Source organism: Myodes glareolus, chromosome 15 (assembly GCF_982192425.1).
Source record: "Myodes glareolus chromosome 15, mMyoGla1.1, whole genome shotgun sequence".
Taxonomy (NCBI): Eukaryota; Metazoa; Chordata; class Mammalia; order Rodentia; family Cricetidae; genus Myodes; species Myodes glareolus.
The window spans coordinates 29,062,841-29,084,920 of NC_142040.1; the positions used below are offsets into that span (position 1 = coordinate 29,062,841).

Below are 22,080 nucleotides of genomic sequence, written 5' to 3' on the forward strand. Positions count from 1 at the left end.
TTCGGTAGCCCAGCTCTTGGGGTAGGGAAGGAACTGAGGTCCACTAGAAAGCAGGGGCACCAAGAGCAAGAGTGACTGAGGGCATCCATAAAAGAGGGGCATTTGGCAAGGGGAGACCATGAGGAGAGTTATCTGGGGAGCAGTGTGCTGAGAAGGTGGGCTGACACTACATTTTTCGGTAACTGTCTTCAGTTCTGGCACTGAGGGCTCTGCTGTGAAGGAGCTATGAGCAGCAAGAAAACATAGTTATGTAACTCAGTGTGTGGCTGAACTGGGCGGTGTCTCGGAGATGAGAAAATACCAGAGTCATGCTAAGAAGGTTCTACGTGAAGAGAGGACAGTATTTGGGCTATCCCTGAAAGATGGCGGTGTAAAGCAGGGCCCCTTCAACTGCCCCCTTTCAATTCAAGACAAAAAACAAAAACTTTTGCCTATTCATGATCTCTTTGTAGCCAAGTAATTTTTATATGACCTGAAATATAGAGGTCTATAAAATAGGCATGCAAAGCAAATACTTATTGAAATTATAAGGCAGTTTGTTTTAAAAGTATTCTTAAGTACACATATAATTTTGCCATTGATTAAAGGTGAGGGCTAACTTGCATACTAATAAGAGACTTCCTTGTTTATGCTTATACAGAATTAAATCTTAGCTGAGTATTTGAAGATACGGAGCGCCTTCACTGCTTTTCAGAGCTAATCAACATTTTTATTTAAAAATTGTAAACAGGGGAATGCTGCTTTGCATAAATACGTGATTCGAAATGGCAGAATTGTGTCAAGGGCCGTTCCAAAACTCCCTGGAAATTTTGTCCTAACCCCAAACCAAACTTTATTTAATTTTTTAAAATGAAACTCAAGTCAGAAACTCAAACAACAGTTTTCACAAACATTTTTAGGCAATCCAACCCCAAAATATACTAATGTGTATATGAGAATATATGTATGTGTGAGGTATGTGTGTGTGTAAACGTATCCAACTATCCTAAAGATACACATGCTGAGGATGATAAGAAAATTTATATCAAAGTCTCCCATAATTCAATCACAGTGTTCTATGGAGATCTTTGTGTGTATGGAGAACCACAGCAACTCATACCCTACACCAGTGTTGAATCTGAACTGAGGTGTCTGTGGCCTGACGGCACGGACAGCATGCACAGTGCAAGGTGCGAAGGTTTCGGGTTCCGAACTAAAGATACGGTGGAAGCGAAGGACGACATCTCCGACTATTACATGTTTGGTTTTCACTTAAAACTTTGATTCAGAAACCTTCTATTGTCAAATTCTTCACAAGCACCGCATGCAGTTACTCAACACTTTATGAGAAATGACCCATGCATGGAGAGGCTGCGGCAAATCTGGGCTGAGACGGAGGTAGAAGGTTTCTCTGGACACATCATGACATTAGGCAGAAGTTGTTCCACTCAATAGCCAGATAGATGTAAGTGATCATCACACCATATCTCATACTCTCAGAAAATCCGGCTAGTGTACAATACACACGGGCCAGGCCAAGAAAACCTGCAGAAGTTGAAGGATACGGAGATAAAACGCTGTGTTGCTTAAATATCCTAAAGGGCTAATCAGACACAGCCCATTCTCACCAGACACAGCACAGTCTAACAAATGTGCAAGGGCCACCCTGGGCTTTTGAGTAAAGGGTCTAGCCTGAAACTAGGTCATTAGTAGTGAAGTGATATAATGTCAATTAAGATTACATGGGCATCACTACAAAACCCCAAAGAATATTTGAAGCTTCTGGCTCTGCTAGCTGAAGCCCTTGTGGGCCTCACTTTCTCTCTCTTTGCCTTGAAAGTCTGTGCCACCGAATTTCTCATCCTGAAAAATATATGCTCCACCATTTGTCGATATATGCAGACTTCTAGGTGCTCGAGACACATGGCCCTTTCTTGGGCATAATCCCCTTGGTGCTCCTGCGGGGCCGATGAGCGATCCTTTCACCAGGAGACTTGGCAAGCGGTCTGGCAATTATGTATCTCACGTCATACTTAGGGGGCCTCCAGGACAGAATGTACCTCTCCCCTGCTCCTCCTGCCTTCCTAAACAACCAACACAAGAAGCATGGCAAGTATTTAAGGTCTGGAGCTGTTAGGCTAGTGCTCACTCCAGAGACCTTAAGAACCCAGGGAGTGTGGTCTACCCAGTCTTGACAGTGTTTGAATGAAATTACATACGCAGGTCTCGGGATAAACTCACCACGTGTCAAAGGCCACAAGAGTTGATGACAGAGTATGCTTGGTTTTATTTATTATTATTTGTGTGTATGTGTGATGGGACTTTCCATGAGCCCTGGGGTTCCTGACTTGTGCAATACAAGCTACCTCTTCTGTATGAACGCCACCCTGGCAGCTCCTAGACACCCACAGCTGTCTTGGTGAAAAGAGAGGGTGTTCAGTCATTTCACTTTTCACCACACTACCCAATGGGTCACCAGTTCCTTCGATACCACGTCAGCTCCCTGGGAGGCCCCACCCCCAGTCCCCAGCCAGCCAGCCACCAGCTGATCTCTATCTGGTGTGGTGGTTCCTAGGGCGTGGGGGTAGAACAGACTGCAAACTGGCTCTATCTGGAGACATTCTAGACGGTCGTGACTCAGGGGTGGATGCCACTGGCACCTAGTGGGTAGAGGCTGGGGATGGGGCTGAATAACCTGCAGTGAACCTGGCAGCCCTCCACTCCTCTTCAGCGCGGCATATCCAGAGGGCCAGGTCGAGACAGCCCCGGTGCACGTTAAGAGAAACGAAAATGCGTCAGGAGGACGGGTTGACCGTTAAAATTCAAGGAAGATTCAAAGAAGCGGGGGAGGGCAATTTGTTTTAGGGTAAAATGAGGGAGGGGCGAGAAGGGCAAGGACAACCAAAATAATCTGGATATAAACCATAGCTTTGCCGCTCGCTCTCCCACCAAATCATGTTGAATGAATTTGCTTAAGTTGTGCTTTCTTTACTGGAGACTCAGCGTCACTAACACTTCAGAATTAGGCTGCCACGAGCGGCTGCAAAAGGAGCATTAAGAGAGGTGTGCCGTTTGCCTCACCCTGTCTGGCATTGCAAATTTACAAAGTTGTTCAAAAGCCAGTAATTTTTGTCAAAGGAAACGCAGGTTTCCCCTGGGACATTATAATAGCTCCAGGTATTGCAAAGTCTACAACCTGGGGACACTTTTGGCAGAGGCACTCCCGAGTTTGGATAGTGTTTGCTCTTTTGTGGCTATGAAAACGTGTCAAGTTTTCTACATGTGAATTTTGGTGGCAAGGAGGAAGGATAGCTGCCCATCAAAATATATTATTGATGTGGGAGAATCTTGGTGGTTTGCGCCATCTCCTGAGTGGTGTGAAAAAAATAATAATAATAAAAATAAAACTTTTTCCAATGTGGATCGTTTTGTACTGGTCACATTAAAAACCTCAACCACAACTTTCCACAATTTCATCGGTTTCTGGTGTCTTCACATTTCCTGTGACTTTTAGCAAGCATCCAATTGTATCTTTTATTTTGTTCTTGTAACCAATACATATAACTCAACTTCAACTGGCAAAGAACAAAATTCAGTATTTCCTTATCGCCCTGGTAAGGTTGGTAGAAATACAGATAACAGACGAGGGTCTCACTCTGGATTTTTCTACCAACCAGCGTCTAACGAGCAGATTGGCAGAAGCCCAGGGCACACACAGAAGCCCAGAGGTACGCTGCTCTGTGTGTGCTAGGCTGAGCTCAAGAGACACAGGAACTGGAGTTGAGACATTTGCTTGGGTTTGCTTCAAGTGAAATCACTCGCTGATAAACATCTCGTCGCACACTTTCCTTTAAGAAATGTCTTTTGTAGAAATTCCCTAAAATTGCCTAAGCCTCAAGCTACTTCCCACTTCAAACGGTTACTTTGTAAGGGTCAGGTGGGCATTCCCATGCCAGCATCCTTCCGAAGGGGCCTTGTCCAGAACAAGAACATAGGCAACTCTTTCATTTAAATATCCAAATTCAGGTAAAGAATATGAGGTAGAAAACCACAAAAACAAGAAGAAAGAAAGAATACTATAAATGAATGAAGGATTTAAGACATTCTAGAAGTTGGCAAGAGAAGATAGCTTCCTGGGATGAGGGCAGTACTTTTCCCTGTATGGAAAAGGAAAGAGGAAGTCACAGAAAGCCACCCTTTGGCAGAGTAAGTTAGTGTCTCCTAAGTAATGGTGTGCTGGAGCTGGCTCAGGAGATCAAATGTCCTCAGTTTTTCCCAACTCCACATTCAATGACATCATGTTAGCATGAAGTCAACCACAGTGGGGCTATTTACATCACAGGAAAGGGCTAACACTCTGACCTAGGAATTTTCCTCTGCAGAGAGTACGGTCACCATTACACTACCAGATAAACACCCAATGCCACGATGTTACTCTACGGACATATGGCATGAGACAGTAAACAGGTGAGCAAGGAAGAAAGCCAGCAAGCCAGGTGGGAGGGAAAGAGCCCAAGAAGGGGTAAGAGGTCACCAGGAGACATCTGTCAAATGACGCAGGCTTAGGATCTTTTCGGCTGACCCATATGAGTGAGATCTTACCAAAGCAAGGCCGAGGAACACGGCCGAGGTAGAGTCTGATAAATGCCAAGAAATTGTTTCTGAAAACCCTGCAGAACCCAGGGACTCATGTGTAGGGAAAAGGTTGAGAGCTTACAGTTTATACTCACACCTCCACTCAGGAGCCACAGAGCCAAGGAGGACACTGTGCATGCTTTGAGGACCCCTTTGAGACTTACGGTGTTGTGGGGGTGGGGGTGGGGGCGGGCCATCTGAAACAGAAAGGTGAGCTTATATCCACGTTTATAGTCCCGTGTATTGACTTACCACAATCAAGAAGCTGTCGTAATTCTGCAGGGCTGCTGGAGCTCTGTGTTCTGTAGAGAGTCGGACATTCCAGTCCTAGAACACAAAACAGATCGTGTATGCACAACACAGTTCTCTGGAGACTCGGTGAGCCTGCTGCAAGAGGGACATTCCCATTTCCATCCAGCATCTATTCTAGATGCGTGCTGAAAATTCTTGGAAGCCAACCCCAACAATTAGTTGTATCTAGTTTGTCAATAATTTTTGGCCTCTCCAGTGGACCATTAAAAAAAAAGGTCAATCATATTTATTAAATTATGAAGAATTGAATAGCTCCCACATAGTAACTACATATTGGTCTAGAATAGTGGTTCTCAACCTGTGGGTTGTGAGCCCTTTGGGGGTTGAATGAACCTTTCACAGGGTTGCCTAAGACCATCAGAAAACATACATATTTACATTATAATTCATAAAAACAACAAGATACAGTTATGAAGTAGCAATGGAAATAATCTTTTGGCTGGGGGGTCACCACAACATGAGGAACTGTATTCAAGGGTTGCAGCATTAGGAAGGTTGAAAACCACTTCTCTAGAGTTAGAAATTATCAGCCACGATTCTTCCCTGTTACAGAGATCCACACAGCTAGTGTGGTTAGTACAGCCTCTGTTCACAGCGACCAGTAAGACATTCACATAATGAGCGGCCCAGGGATACATATGAAGTGTGGCAGTCACAAAATAAAGGTCTAAAGCACTGACTCCTCCTAACAGTCTCGTTACCTTTCTTTTCAATGGCTTCGAGGAGCCTGACAAGGAGAGGAGGGGCGACATCAGGAGGGGCAAACTGCTCAGCCAGATCGGGCAAGGTGAAAGCTGAAAAAAACAAATTCCCAACATTAGATTTCATGTGTCAGTCAAGCGCATTCAACCACAATACAGAATATTTAAATATAAATAATTCAATTACTCCCATCCATAGTAAACGCAGAATGGAGCTAAGGGGAGTCCTCTACCACATTACACACTGTTGGGGCCTCAGGGACATACCTGGGTTTTGTTTTTCCCCCCTTCAGAATGTTCTCCAAGCGCCCACCAAGAATCCTAGAATGCCCTGACAACAGACCTTTGACGGTCTCTCCTCTGGGGCATCTTTCCTAGGACAGACTGCCCTGTCTTAGGGTACCTGGATTACATAGAATCGAGAGATGCTACAGCATACAGCTCTCTTCACCCCCATGTCCTGGGCACATTGATATTTAAGAGCGCAATCTGGGGAGCTCAGAAAATCTGAAATCAGTCTGGCTTCTAGGTTATTATGAAAGAACTGCATCTCAGGTAGGAGAGACTAGATAAAAATCTCATGAGATAATGTGTTATCATGATATATAACTGAATAGCAGATCATAGCAACTGGACATTCTTTTGTACCCTTGCACTGAGTTCTAGCAATGCAAGGCAACACAAATGACCAGTAGTCACCTAACAACAAACTAAACCCCTGTGAAATTGTTATCAAAACTTTTGCTTTCGTGTGTGTAAGCACACACACGTGCATGTGTATGAAATAAGATACTTTAAAAAGCTTTGTAGGCTTATTTCATATTATGTATGAGTGTTTTGCTGGTATATATGTATATGATGTATATTTACCACTTGTGTGCCTGGCACTTGTAGAGGAAAGAAAATTATACCAGATTCCCTGGAACTGGAATTATAGTTGTTCGTGAGTTCAGTGAATTCAGGAACTTAACCTGAATCCTCTATAAGAGAAACAAGTACTCTTAACCACTGATCTCTCTAGTCCCAAGAAATACGATACTTTGATAAACTGTATCTTCATATGTTATGTGCATGTTCTGCCAAATGTAATGATACAAAAATATCTAATACCATGACAATCACAAATTACTTCCTCTGACAATATATTGATAACCATATTTCTCACTCAAAAATAAAAAAAAAATGAAGTAAAAGTATTTTTCAAAACTGTGCCAGAAGAGGGAGCTAAATATTTCACCTCAAATTTCTCAAACTTCAAAATACAGGGTTATGAATCTTAATGAAAACATCTTCAGGAGTAACTTGACTTTCAATAATCCAGTAATTTCAGAGGTTTATGATTCATAACTTGCATCTTATCTAGGACAGTTCACATACTTCACTAAATGGTTATAATTAGGTTTCAGTGAGGTTTTAGTGGTATAATTATTAAAAGATATATAATATTAAAAAATTCTAATTAAACCCATTGTAAGTAACAAGAATCAACATAGAATAGTAACAGATTTATAATATAAAAGCAGTGTTATTAAATGCTGACCTCAAAGACTAAGTATGACTTAGGAAGTCATTTTGCAAACTCTAAGACCCCTGCAGATTTCAACATGCCTGGTATAGATGGACCCGTGGGACCTTGTCATTTAACTATACTGACCACAACAGCCACCAGAATGACAGAAGAGCTAAATTTTGGAGGAAATTTCTATCACGGCACTATACAATGACACTTTCTGTGATGAGAGAAACATTTGTGCAGGTTTGCTCTACAATAAAACGTAGCCATCGCAAAATGCAGCAACTGATTTTTTTTTTAAGTTTACTTAACAAATGTGGCCTGAAGTAGCCAAATGCAGTTGTGACCACAGTATTTAAGACTGCAGTCTGAGAACTCGGGTGACGGCAAATTCTGTTAATGAAAAGTTCCTGAGTCAGTACACAGGAACCCGCGGACCTCAGAATGAAGAAGACTTCTTTGTTCAAAATAAGGCATCCATGGTTGTGCTAAGCAACCTACAAAGCTCTCCATCTGGCTTCCTGGGAGGCTCTGCCTTAGGACATCATTCCCCTAGCTTTTTGGCATGATAAAGGTAGAGTAGATATGGCCTTCACTCTCTAGACAGTTACTGTGTACAAGGCTGTGGGTGGAGGACTTCATTCCTGGAACCAAGGTGTCTTAAGAATAGGGGTAGTAATCTGCTTTGAGTTAGTAGTAAGTTTGACTTTGTAGGTGATTTCTCTGAGAAACCGAGCAACGAGATCAGTCAGTTTTAAATGTTCAGATGTGAAGTGTTTTTGAAAAGCACTTACAATATAAATGTATTTATTAAAAGTTTATAATCACTTTAACTAAAAGCACTGTAAAATTTAAGAAAATTAAGCTGGTGTGGGAGTGCAGGTCTCTAATCCAGCACGTGAGAGGCTACAGCAGAAAGATCACAAGTTAAAAGATAGCCCAGGCTACCCAGCAAGACTCTGGCTAGAAGAGAAATGCAAACACACACCACACACACACACACACACACACACACACACACACCAGCACCACCAGCAGCAGCAAAGGGCACACCATGTCATTTCCTTTGATAAACTATAAACCACTTCCCTTGGCTCTCACATTTGAGCTCACAACAGTATCCTCTCCCACAAAGACCTTCTCTCTTCTACACTGAACAAAACGAAGGTCATCCTGTCCCTGTATGTATGCACTGAAGGGAAACTGGCAGTAGAGAAATGATATTAAGAAATGCTATCAATCAGGAAATCAGGATTCAACAGTGTTTTCCTGCTAAGGAACCTCAGCACAGCCCCAAACCCAAAAGCCCACAGCTAAGTAGTAAATACGAATACCCACCCTGCACTCATGCAACTAACTTCATCAAATCCACTCCCATATATAACATAAGCATTTTTATGGAGAAAAAAAAAACAACAAAAGCCTGCACTGAGATCGGAATTGCTTAATAAAGTTTATCTCTTTCCAAAATCTTATCAACACGATCACTTAGGCAGGCAAATATGAAAACCAAATTAAATGATAATTAAAAATTTCATGTGATTGTGATTGAAATATGCACCCAACAGTTGGTTCTGCAAGTGCTGCAGAGAGGCACTTCCATCCCGTTCTCTACTCCCACTGAGAAAAAAGAGAAAAAGAAAAGGAAAAAGCACAACTCTCTTGTTTTCCTTTGTCTTTCCAGCACTTCCTTGGCAAAGACGTTTTTTGTTCGTCTTTGGTTATCCTGAGCTACAAAGTATCTTGTTTCTCTCATACCCACTTTTCTGAAAACCACCGTGGGGGTCCCCACATATCTAGGAGAACACCGGCCTTTTCAAATCACTGTACACATGTGTAGGAAGCATGAGTTCTCTGGCTTGTACTGTGTGAACGTCCAGCTGAATTTTTTTAAGACGAAGCTTTATCGGCCAAAGGGGTGAAGCACAACAGCTGATCGCGCTTTGGCAAGAGGAACTTTAAAAGGCAACATTTACAAGGTGAGACAATGAACACGACAACAATTCCAGGATTTCCTATTCCTGAGTATAGGTCTCTCACTCAATGTGCTTCCTCTCGGAACTATGTAGACCCAGGTAACAGAGCAAGTTCCTGTCACCTGCTGTAGACAGTGGGATTATCACTAGAATTTCAAACTGTATTCCAAAACAAGTGTTACTTTCCTCGAGAATCCTAAACCCAACTATTCCCTAGTTCCATTAAATACACTATGTCTATATATCTGTCATTAGATTTCATCATAAGAGATTACAGCAGGAAGCAGCAATTACTGGGAATGACTAAGCTTGGTAAGTTGTTGATTAGTCCACAATAAGAGGATCAAATCATAGTCTGAAAAAAAAAATAATAGCACCAAATATTTGTTCTCAAAAAACTACAGAGCATACATACAGGATGGGACTATCAAGCAAAACACAAATTAGCAGCACACACTTCTAAATTTACACAGAAATTCCATTTGGTGTAAAATCTCTGGGTATCTTTGACCTGAAAAGGAATGCACTTAGATTTGGAAGCTCGCCGGAGTGCATTGTCTGAAGCAACTGGAAGCATTCGTGGATTTCCTGACACATCCAAGCTCAGTGTCTCACTCAGCCAAACCATTTTTCATTGGAAGAAGTCAACATTGTGCAAGGAAAAAGAAACCAAGCAAAAACAGTGGAAAGGTCTGAGAAGGGAGAACCTAACCACATATAATTTCTAAGGAAACGCAGGCTCATCTGGCCAGCCTTCCTTCCCACGCACAAGAACTCCGCTGAACCAGAGAGCTCCAGGTCACAGAAGAAACCACTCATGCCACAACGGAGGCTGCATTTTCTGTTTGCTCTTTCGGCAGGCCCTGGTGACAACCAATCACACATAACAGAAGAGACTCTCTCTCCCAACTGAAGCCCTTCCCAAACTAAGTCGGGCAAGCCTCAACACTCCTGGGCACCAGCGGTGCGTGGGAGATAGGAGCGTTCTGTGCTCTGTGTGGTGCCAACACCGCTACTAAGTGCAAGCTGAAACCAACACACAGCTGCACCTTTTGGAGGCGTTCTCCATTAAAAAAAAATGAAAAAGAAAGAAAAGAGAAATACATTTTAAAGCTAGTGCCTGGCAGGACTGAGTGGAAAGTTTAAGCAGAAACATCAAAACGGCAGAGGCCGCCCAAGCCAAGTATTTCATTCCTAATGGAAGCAGCTTGGAAGTGTGTTAAAAAAAAAAAACAAACTGCTCATTACCCCTCAAAATGTAACTCAAAATACACAGGAAAGAAAGGATATATGTAAATGGGGACCGATATTAAATCAAGATGTTAAACTGTCTACTGATTGGCTGAATCCAAGCTTTATTTCTGTCTGAGACAATCTTCTCTTGTGACTTCAAAAGAAAAAAAAAATAGTGGACACGAATCAAAGCAACCCCAATTCTGTTCTTAAACTCTATAAGCACGCTCATACTGTCTTCCTAGAACCGCTAATACCCTGGACTTCAGACTTGGTAAGCTCTGCAGGCTGCAAACCACATCAAAAGCTGCTGTGCTCTTTGGGCAAGATGGCGCTAAAAAACAAAAACAAAATAAAAGAGAAGAAACCGTGGGTTCGTTCATTTGGGTATTAGTTTCTTCGGCAGCACTTCCATGATTAAAAGCACAAAGAGACAGGGGTTCCCATCCTCGTGGGGCCAGTCACTGATAGTAGTCTTGGACACGTTCATTAACTTGGACCTGAGTTTTTTCATCTGTCACATGGGAGTAATTACATGAGGTTAGTAAGGATTGGAGAACAACACCCTCAGTGGACACAGTACCCAGAGTGGAGAAAGCATAATTGTTATTAATACTGGAATTATTCAAGAAATCTTTACTATGATTAAAGATTTGAAAGGTTTTGTTTTTATATGCATACATGTTTGTCTGCAAATCTGTGTGCCTGGTGTCACTTGTGTGCCTGGGGCTCAAGGAGGCCAGAAGAGGGTTGTTGAGTCCCTCGGGACTGGAGTTACTGTTGGTTGTAAGCCGCCATGCGAGTCCAGGAACTGAGCCCTGGTCCTCTGTGAGCGCAGCCATTATTCCGAACTACTGAGCAATCTCTCTAGCCCCATTAATAGATTTTTAATTAGTCATTCATGATGACAAAATTTAAGATGAGAACCATCTATGACAGTAAGACAGTTTTCTTAATATTTCTTAAAAGAGGGAAGCTTGAAGCATGTCTGACAGAGTAGACATTAACATTTTGTCTCTTGCTCTATAAATAATAGTCAGTATCTCTTTAGAAGTCAACTCAAATATTATATTTGCCCATAACACTAATCTGTTTAAGTTATTTGACTTCAGTTCTCTGAATGTGAAGAAAAAACTAAGTTGAAATGGCTGTGTAATAAATTATACTAATCTCCCAGAGAAACAAGATGGGTTTGATTTTGGAGGAGAAGGAAGATAAAATTATAGGCAATGAGAAATGGGAATTGATAGAAAATAAATCTTCAGGCATGATCACGTGGTCTTCAGAGGTAACCACTCACATGGAATTTTTCAAAACTGCTCACAGATTAAAACGGAAGTCCTCAAGTCCTTGTAGATACCCTACGCTCCTTGGTTCTTCCGATTTCCACGTTCACCTCCCCCTGTCTCTTCTGCTCCACAGGTCAGAGGGCAGGGGAAGAGTGGAAGAGTCCACCCACTTCATTTTATTTCTACACAGCAGACAAGCATCAGAAACAAAGGTCTTCTGAAGCACAAGCCGGCACACAGCGCTGTCTCTGACAGCCTCTGCTAAAGCCTTAAAGGGACTAGAATATTGAAGCCCAAGGTTGCTCTTAATCTTCGACTGGCAGGCTAATTAATTGTGATCCTTATCAACTAAATTGGAATCTGATGTAGAGATGACAGCTCACAGTGCACAGCAAATTAAAATGCTGAGCAAGAGGTAAACAGGGAAGAGAGTGAGTGCACATACGTGCACACATGCACACACACACACACACACACACACACACACATACACTTCCTACCTAGAAAATATTTATAGTTGAGCCCAAGGAATTTCAGAGGCCAGTGATTTATACGGAAGTTGGCCTTTGGGTCTGTTGGCTTGGAGCGATTTCATCTGAAGCCTGACTCAGATGCCCCATAAAGGAAAGAATGGGGAGGTGGGAATGGGGAGAGGAAAAAAAATCACATTTCATGCACATGGACTTGGCTCTATTCTGAACGCGTGCATGAAGGACACCAGAGAGGGGCCGTGTCCGCACACTATTTTACACACGTTTACACACGTGCTCTTTATTTTTCACAGCAGTTCAAAGGTGTCTTTATTATTCTTGACTTAAAGGCAGGGAAACGGAGAGCGAGAAATTAAGTCACTCGGTCAACGTCATAAACTCGTAAGTGTGCACATGTACTCAGCTTGGGCCAGTTGTCTCTCCGTCAGTCTCTGGCTAGGGGAAGAAACCTATGCTGTGTCCCCAAATTTCCTTTAAAGGTTTCCAAATTTCAGTGGCAACTGCTGTAAGAGTGCTCTGTAACACAGAAGACGTGTGGTACTCAATCCCAAAAGGCGATGGCCGGAATATTGACTGGTGGGTTCCAGTAAAGTCACCTTGTCAGCAGCATGAGTTTATGTATCTCCTCCCCCTAGCTAGACAGGAAATGCATTCTCCTCCACTTTTACACTGTTTCCATAAACAACATTATGCACACTGAAGCAATGAAAGACCCCTGTCCATAGCAGTCGGAGATAGGGGCATACTGCAGAACTACGGGGGGGGGGGGGGGGGCATAGTTTCTCCCACATCAATTTGATAATAGATTTCATAGTCAAACTTATAAAACCCGTTACAAATGCGACAGGGAAGCCCGATCATCAGCTGTAATTTGAGAAGCCCCCAAGGCCGTCAGAGAAAATGGATGGGACAGTTAGTTATCACAGTGACACCGGAAGCCAGAAAGGCGTCTGATCTAGGCTGGCAACCACTGCCCAAGTAGAAGCAGATGCTGGCTGGCCCAGGGAGGGCAGAGCTTGAGAAGAAAACTGCCAAAGAGGCAAAGTGGTCCAGCTGAACAGTACTGAGAGTTTTAAGAAAGCCTGGATGCAAGTGAGAGGCACAAAGGAATCACCAAGTCCCATCCTAGACACCCCAGGGAGCCAAGGCTTTTCTCGGATAGCTAAAAATATACTGAAAACTTGAACAAATTGGTTAGCGAATGCCTAGCTATGTTCCACCTAGACACTGTAATTAATATTTTGCTGTGAATGTTATACATAATTATTTCGGTGCATCTCAATATAAGGGGCACACATTAGTTGCCACGGGCTGTATGTGTTCCCCATAATTCATAGGTTGAAGCCCTTTGAGGTTACCAGCACACCCCCAAAGTGACGATACTCAAGAGCCAGGTTCTGGAAGGTTACTGAGTTTAGATAAGGTCATGGGGGTAGGTCCTTCAGGATGAGAATAGTGCTCTCATTGCTTCCAGGAGGATGAATGGAAGGAGGCCAAATACAAGCCAGGAAGAGGTTCACTAGGTCTTCACCTTGTTCCCAGAATATACTAAAGTTCTATGGTAATCTGAGTTTGTGTATCAGCAACCATATGTAAAGCGGGGGGGGGGGGGGGCGGAGAATTCCTCTGTCTTGGAAAAGTCAGTAAAATATACAAACTCCTCCTTAAGTATCTAATAAACACCTCTGTGTGTCAGTCTGTTCCAGACAGTGATTTATGGGAGAGATGTCCAAGCCTTCACATCACTAATTCTTAAGCATGTGTGGTTAAGCAGGCCTGGGATTCTGCATTCCCCACAAGCTTGCAGGTGGTACCCATGCTGCAAGATCTCAGACCACACTTTCAAAGAGCAAGACTTGCGGATGAGGGTACCAACTGTAGAGAGAAGAGCATCCAAAGAGCCAGACTCTCTGGCTCCTGCTACTGAGAACTCTTGCTTCACAGATAGGTTTTACAAGGGACCTCAGTGGCAAAGCCCCTCAATTGTGTTGGGCAGATGGCGTTGTATGTATGGATTAGATCTGATGTCCTACCTAACTCAACGTCAACAGATACTAGGAGCAGAGAGTCGTGTTGCTTGACGCCTCTGTGTACCCCTGTGTGAGGAAGGACAGCAGGCGTCGCAGCTTGACTGAGGTCTCAAGGTAAGTTCCAGCCAAGGAAAAAGCTCCTTGGATTTGGTGCATGGTTTGGCGAGGAGGCAGAGAGAAATGGGGCATTGGAGAAGCAGTGGAGGCCATTACCACTGCTCCCAATGGCTTCTAAGTATTAAAAAGTTAGAACCTGAAGAGCCCTGGAAGGGCCCACAGTTGTCCTCAATCTACAGACAAGGAAAGTGAGATTTAAAAAATAAAGCGATTGGCCCAAAGTTAGTACAACAGAAAGTTGCAAACCGACGTGAATGACTCCAGCTTGCTTTCTTGGGAGGTCCGCTTGGTGCATTCTGGAGGTGACGCAGCCAAGGGCAGAAGCTGCGAAGAACTTTGCAGGCGACTGATGTAAATGACCCTGGCAACATTTGGAGGCCTTGGTGACAAGAAGCATGTTTGTTCAAACTGGGCTTGGGTTGGTGGGCCAGCTCTCTCCATGGCTCCTGCTTTATCTAGTTTGAAATTTTGCCAACTCACTCAGCCAGGCTAAATATTTTCAGGACAGCATTTATTAAATATTTTTCTCATAAGGCTAAACTAAGCACATTCTTCCTTAAGAATGTCATTGGGTTTATTCAGCTAAAAATAACTGGCCAACTTATCATATTTGGCAAAATATGAAGGACTCTTTGTGAATCATCAGGTGGTGGAAAGGGCCAGTGAAAAATATAATGACCCGGGGACTAAGTAGATGGCTCCGTGGTTACGAGCACTGGTTGCTCTTCCAGGACTCGGGTTCAATTCCCAGCACCCATGACAGTTCACAGTGGCTATAACTCCAGCCCCAGCAGATCCAATGTCTTCTTCTGGCCTTTGAAGGCAGATGTACTACACAGACATGCACACAGGCAAAACACCCAACATGTAAAATAGATAATAAAAATGAAGAAAAATATAGTGACCCAAATATCAGAAGGGGAAGAACAAGAGAAAGATGGGTTGCACGTGGAATGGGGAAGCAGGATGAAAGACTCAAAAACATCGAGTGGAAAATTCTCTAGAAAATGGGAGAAAATAAGTTTGTAAGTCGGAGTTCTTCATTAACAAAACCTTTTTAAAAAAAATCACAGGCAGATGGACTATGCTGCCTCCAAATAATAAAGGCAAAAGATTTTGAGATAAAAGTAAACAAATACAACCTGAATGGCATGAAAGGGCATGGTTTGAAAGAAATCAAGCAATAGGCCTTGACCACCTCTGTTTTAATTCTGGTAGGCTAGTACATTTTCCTGATTCAAAAGATGCCACGTTCATCAAATAAATGAACAAAAATGTACCCACCTCTTCATCAACAAAGTGAACGGACTTAGCTTGCTTATGATTTTGAGACTGTTGGGTGAGTCCGTTGAAGCTGAAGACGGAGTGTAGCAATGCATTCTCTTAAAAGCATGTCCATTTGCAACTAGTACTATGCTATGGGGAGTTTTGTCAGGTTATCTTTTTGTGTTTCCTTAACAGCAATACCAGGAAGCACTGCAGATAGAATTGTAGCAAAAAATATTAAGTATATATTGATTACACCTGACCTCGTTCCACCAAAGAGTCTCAGACTAAGCTAACAAATAGGGAGGTGACATCTGACGAGAGCGCAATGTGGTAATAACTACTTGGAAACCCGTGGGGGTGAAATGGTCAAGTCAATACCAAGGCGCTAACGGCTGAACGAAGTGAAGTTAAAAGAAGCCGGACTCTGGGTAGGAGGCGACCAGTCCGGCTTTTTAATCAACACCTTCGCTCTTAGTGGAAATACGGTGCCCTGCCGCCCTGCTGCCAGGACACAGCTGAAACTTCCTGGCTGCAAGTGGGAATGGTGGGGAAATGTCGATGTTCTATAAATGGAAATACCTGGGATGTTGTTAATGAAAAAACACCGTGACTCATTGGGGGGGGGGGGCTGGGGGGGGGGGAAGGACGCTGCTTGCACCGTGGCGAGCTCTTTCTGCCTTTAGCGTCGCAGAGATAGACCCTCTCTACGCTCCCCTTCCCCCGCCCCCTCCCCCACAGCCACCAGTTCTCGGTTGGGCCGAACAGGAAGTGATAGTGGCTGCACCATGGGAAGCTGTTTCGTACATTTTGTTCTATCAGATTAGCCTTGGTAACTTTATGAATTATGAGCTGTCAACTCCTTTTTCAACTGCTATAGAATAGGCTTCTTAGAAATTGTAGCTATAAATAAAACAACAGATGTTTTCAATTGGCTCCAAGAGCGAGCGCTTAGGCAACTTTGTTAAAGGGGAGCAGTTGAAAGAAATCACCCTACAGCTGCATTAGGGCTCCGCCTGTCGGTTGCTTCTGTAACAGGCTCCTAGAGACACATTTTCATCCAGAGATGGTGTTTGAGGTAACTTACAAACTGTGGGACTCTAACAAAGAAACCAGGAAGGGGTTTAAAACAAACAAACAGCTGGGCACGCTCTGCGACCCCTATTGATTTGTTTGCTTGTTTGCTTTTATATGTATGCTTAGGTCCTATTCTGGGCACAACTGTCACTATATTCCAGAAAAAAAAATTAATCCAAAAAGACAAGAGGTGAAGGATTTGTTCAAAGGTTTCCTGATTTTTCGGTGGGCAGGGAGTCTGGAAATTTTGGACTAAACATTCAATGTTAGTATTCAGACATCTGTATTGGCCTTGGGAGCCTGACAGAACCCTCAGTTGCAGTCACTAAGAGCAGCTCCTGTGCACATTCTCTATGTTCCCTTTTAAAGGCAGGCCTTGCCCACCTCCCATCTCTCTCTCCCTCTCTCTCTCTTTCTCTTCTGCTACTCTAGTCCCCAGGGACCTGTCTCTGCCCCTTTCTCTGCCCTCCTCTCTCCTCTTCCAATCAACCTCCTGTGTGAGCCTTGCTGCATGGCGTGACTTCTCTTTGTGGTGGTTTTAAATAAATTGCAGTATTCACTATCTCTGAGCCACATTTATGCAGCCGAGTGAAATGACCACGGATTAATCTGATCGGCCGTATTAAACTGCTTAATCCTAGGGTCTGGAGAGGCAACAACATAGCTAAATACAAAAAATCAATAAATTTGCATGTGTCCTGAACATGAATCACTTTAAAAAAGTAACTCTGTGTTCTCAGCAGCCATAGTCCTGCAACCCCGGGAACAATGTGAGGTGCCCATGGGACAGCTGGTGTCAACACCACATGCAGGTTACTGCAAATTCTAATGTGCACAGCATTAGATTGTGAGAGGGGGCAGTGATGACTGCCACATCATCATACAATACCCTGTCATCCTGAGCCCAGGGTATGGGGCTTAACATGGTGTCTGCAAATTAGGTGTATGTTTTCATTTTGTCAGAAAGAGCAGTACATGCAAAGAGACTCAAGAATTCTGGTGACTTCCTAACATGGACCTCATGGAAGATAACAGGCCACTATGTAAGTCATGACTGCTACAAACCAGACTGCGACAGTGGTGGACTCGGTGGGGAGGGAAGAAAATGGATCTGAGACTATCAAAAAGCCAGTCAGTGAGGGAAGAACAGGGCCAGTCTCGGACCTGGAAACCACACTACACACTCAGGGTACTTCCTGGAGTCATGATGGCAGCCTGGAAAAGCTCAGCAGTCTCATCTGGTGCTTAGGACAGAGACTCAGAGAGATTGGGTGTGGGCGTCAAGGGCCCCTGACCTGTGCTTGGTACAGCGGAGGATACAGCGCCAAGAGCGTGTCTCTTTCCAAGTTACCTTTGGTTTCCTTCTCTTGCCCTCACTCTTCTACGCTTCCAAGTTATTAATCAAAGAATCTGCTTTGATGGTTTGGGGTTTCTGAGCAATGCATGCAGAGCACTACTGGGCTCTGAGAGGAAAGGGGGGTGGGGAGGACGAGTCTGCCTGGGAACTAGAGTCAGTGGCGGGACAGGCAGAGGTGGCGACTCGGAGGAGTCTGCTGGCGGGGATGTGCCATTCAGTTGTTTAATTCTTCAGAAAAATCATACATTCTGTAAAATGTGGCCATGGAAATTAATCCCACACCACACAAGAGCAGAAACAATACACTAAGCCCGGGGCAGCTGAACTGTGGGCACGGAGATGCCAACAGTCATGGCCGACACTGTGAGGCGGTTAACATGTGCTATGTTCTGCGCTCCTGTGCTTGAGCGGCTCTTACTGAAATTTCAAAATACAATCTCCCACCACACTGTGAGTAAAGCTCTATAATCGCCATCTTTATGGGGGAGGGAGCGGTGGAGACTCTCTGAGTGTGGTCAGTCTCATACAGCTGAACCCATCAGAGCAAGCCTCCCATTCAAGGGTCTCCCCACGGACCTTCAAAAATGGACAGCCCAGAGACAGATGGCAAAGTTAGAAATGGTGCTCGGGAAACTGAGAACCACCTGACTGGTTCAGCTCCCTACAGAGCATTCTTCTTTCCCTAAGAGTCCACACAACGCACAGCACATCGATTGTTAGCTACCCCCTGGGAGCAGGCCCCAGCATGGTGACAGTCACCTCTCCTCATGCCTGAAAATCACAATACAACAACAGCTTGTGGGCACAACTGACCATTCACTTTGGAAGGGAAGAGACAGATCTGAAAGGAAAGCAAACGGAATACAGGACACCGTCACCATGCAGACGTCGGACTAGCTCTCCAAGGAATGGCAGGGCCCTGCAACAGGGGTCTGGAATGGAGGCAGCTACATTAATCTTTTATTTACTCTATTTACTTCTATAAATGTAAAATATGATCACTTCAACTGTAACAGATCAAAGAATTAAGCGGGAATTCTACAAGCTGACATTTCTACCCACACCATACTCAGAACAAGCTCAGGATAGAGCCAGCAGCTCAGTGTGGTGGCGACAGTGCTTTTTCAAAGAGTTGTCCAGTCTTCCTTGGTGTGGCTTTGGCTATCTGGGGGATGTATCTATTTAAAAACTAAAATTATTAAGACAAGCAAATGAGGAACTATATCGCTGTATTATGGGAGGGTCAAATAGGAAGGTGTACTTTTACGGATAGTACGGAACCACTCAAAATGAATCAGCCCTCCTGGGGAAGCATTTGGGCTGAGCTGAGTGGGAGCTGGGAGGACCCACAGCATTTGACACAAGCAAAGAAGCTGCTGCAATATGAAGTCAGCCATCCCAGAGTTTGTCGTGGCATCCAGCATGAGGTCAGGACATCAGCAGGGCTATAGTGAAGCGGTGTGATTCATAAAGTTGTTGCATCTGATGCTTCTCCATCTGCTCCTGGCCTCCCCTAAAATGAGCAGGAAGCTTGACTGCGAGCCTCCTGTTTCGAGACCCTCGTCTGCAGAAGACAGAAGGTTCAATTAGCAGGGAAAGGCTGGCTTCGCTTAGCCATTAAGTCAGAAAGCCCACAGTCTGCTTAGGTTCACATCTGGACAATATGAGCTGCAATAATTTCATTTATAAAATTAGGGGTCATTAACATGTCCCTTATTGGCTGAAAGACAAATGAACAGAAGTTACAATATAGAAGGGGCGGAGGTAGAAATATCTACCATATTAGAGGCAGAGGCCGGCAACTTAGTGAGCTCTGTTTCTTCTTGATAAGATGGTCTAATGGTGTACATTTTTTACAGCACAGTCGCAACCAATTCAGTCTTTCTAGAACATTCAGGTTAATGACCTCATTCTTAAAAAGACATGGAACTATTTTTTAAGGGTGGTGGTTACAATCTAAGCTACACACTATCTTGAAAAATCAAGGAAGGGAGCAAGGAAGGGAGGAAGGAAGGGAGGGAGGGAGGGAGGGAGGAAGGAAGGAAGGAAGGAAGGAAGGAAGGAAGGAAGGAAGGAAGGAAAGAAAGAAAGAAAGAAAGAAAGAAAGAAAGAAAGAAAGGAAAAAAGAAAAGAAATGACTATAGAGAATGGAGCCATGCAACTGCTCCTTATGCTGTGAGGCTGTCTTCTTGCATAAGGTGGCTGCGCTGCCTGCTGCTCTCTCCTAAATCCCGACTCTGTACGTTCGTGACTTGTGGAGCTTCAACCAACCCCTAATTGGCACTTAGGAGAAGCAATGAGTTTCATAACTCTTATATCTATTAATAGTTTGGGCCCCAAAGAGAGTTTCTTTTAAAGAGGTGAGTGTCTTTTGTTCTCTCTGAGTGCAAGGTGTTTGTGGGAGGTGGTGGTGGGAGCAAGGGCAGCACAAACCAGAATCGCAGACAATTCTCATCTTGGATCACATATTATAAATTAATGGAAGACACCAAATTAAAGAAAAATGATTAGTCAGGAAAAGCAGCAAGAAAAGAACAGAGAGTTATGTTTCCCACGAGGGAATCTCCCTTAGAAATGTCACTTCCTGGGTGACAGATGCTGCATGCGCTGAACAGGCACAACTAACACAGAACAGGGAGCAGACATCAGCGGCCTGGAGTCTCCTTCAGAAATGACAGTAAGGGGTTGGTTAGAAATGTCAAAGGACTCCGCCAAAATCATCTAACGAAAGAAGAATATAATCGAGCAGCATATGTATAAAAGCAGAAGCAGGACATAATATAGCCCAAGCATTTCACACCCCGTACATGAAATAGCCTGACTGGCTACCATGACTGCATTGAGTCAAGTTTACTTCATGGTTACTCTACAGCATCAACTATCTTTCTGTTAGACAGAAAGGGTGATGTTTGAGGGGACATCGTAGTTCCACATGTCATCCAGCCACCTGTGTTTCCCTAAGCTACAAATTCTGTTCCTCACTCCTCTGACTCAAGATGCTCAAGGGAGGTTAGGGGAAGTCCAGATGTGGTGGTGATCGTGGCTGCTCCCACCTTGGACCAGACAGCCCAGTATCCGGCTTTCTGTGCACGTAGTACACCAGGAAGGCTCAATAAAGTACTTCTGACCTCTCCCTACAGTGACCATGCCTAAGAATGCGCTATACTGCAAGATACATCCAAGGTACCACCTCTCCCAAAACCTTCCAAAGTCACCAAGCCACAAATACCCAAGGGAATGTACTGACAGTCAATAAGGCCAGGCTAGAATACAGGACTTAGGCCCTTCCTTTTCCAAACCCTTTTTCTTAACTTAACAATGTTTTCCTTCCTCTATATTTACCCATTCATAGTCTCTCTCTCTCTCTCTCTCTCTCTCTCTCTCTCTCTCTCTCTCTCTCTTTCTCTCTCTCTCTCTCTCTCTCATATTCATTTATATCCCCCCTCTCCCTTCCATTGAGCATCTTCCCCAGCCGAAGAGAAAGTTCAAGGTTGCAGGTAGCCTCTGGCCTTTGCTCACACAAAGGCCCACTTCTTCAGCTGACTAAAAAAGAAATCCATCATATTGATATAGAAACTATGAAACGAAAATGATCCAGGGCGCCAGGACACGGTCAGTTTTCACAAAGCATCGAGCCCAATTCTCATTGCAAAGATGCGAGGAACAGTTTTCCCTGGAAATGACTGCTCACTGATAGGAACCACTGGAAAAGTCTAAGGTTATCAACCTACCACACAACAATGGATTTAACAGTAGAGATCAAGATACCCAACACACTCACTTGACCAGAATCAACTTTACTACTACAGGAGTACAGGAAGCAAGTCATAAATTGATGTTGCAGGTAAAACATCACAAAATGGTATATATATATATAAATGTTTGGAGATTCTAAAAATAAAAACAAAAACAACCAACTGAAGAGAAACACAGAGTGGGAGTGGGGTGGAGCAAGCACTGATAATAAGTCACTTCAAATCATTTCCAGAAAGGAACAGGAAACGTCGTCTAGGTGGGGAAATCAGTTGCTTTGAACTCGGCCATTTTGAATCAACAGATACTATTTTTAAAGACTTCGCCACAAATTCAGGGTCTCGCTCCCTA

The 22,080-nt window shown here is 43.8% G+C and overlaps 1 protein-coding gene across 1 annotated transcript in view; it reads right to left on the reverse strand.

Moving 5' to 3' along the window:
* Window positions 1–22,080, reverse strand: part of Pik3r1 (phosphoinositide-3-kinase regulatory subunit 1) — an 85,915-nt gene that overhangs the window by 22,915 nt on the left and 40,920 nt on the right. Inside the window, exons 3-4 of the mRNA XM_048442906.3 lie at window positions 5,628–5,720; window positions 4,867–4,941 (exon numbers count right to left, since the gene is read on the reverse strand). Of these exons, the coding sequence (XP_048298863.1) occupies window positions 4,867–4,941; window positions 5,628–5,720 (168 nt within the window). The remainder of the gene's footprint in view (window positions 1–4,866; window positions 4,942–5,627; window positions 5,721–22,080) is intronic.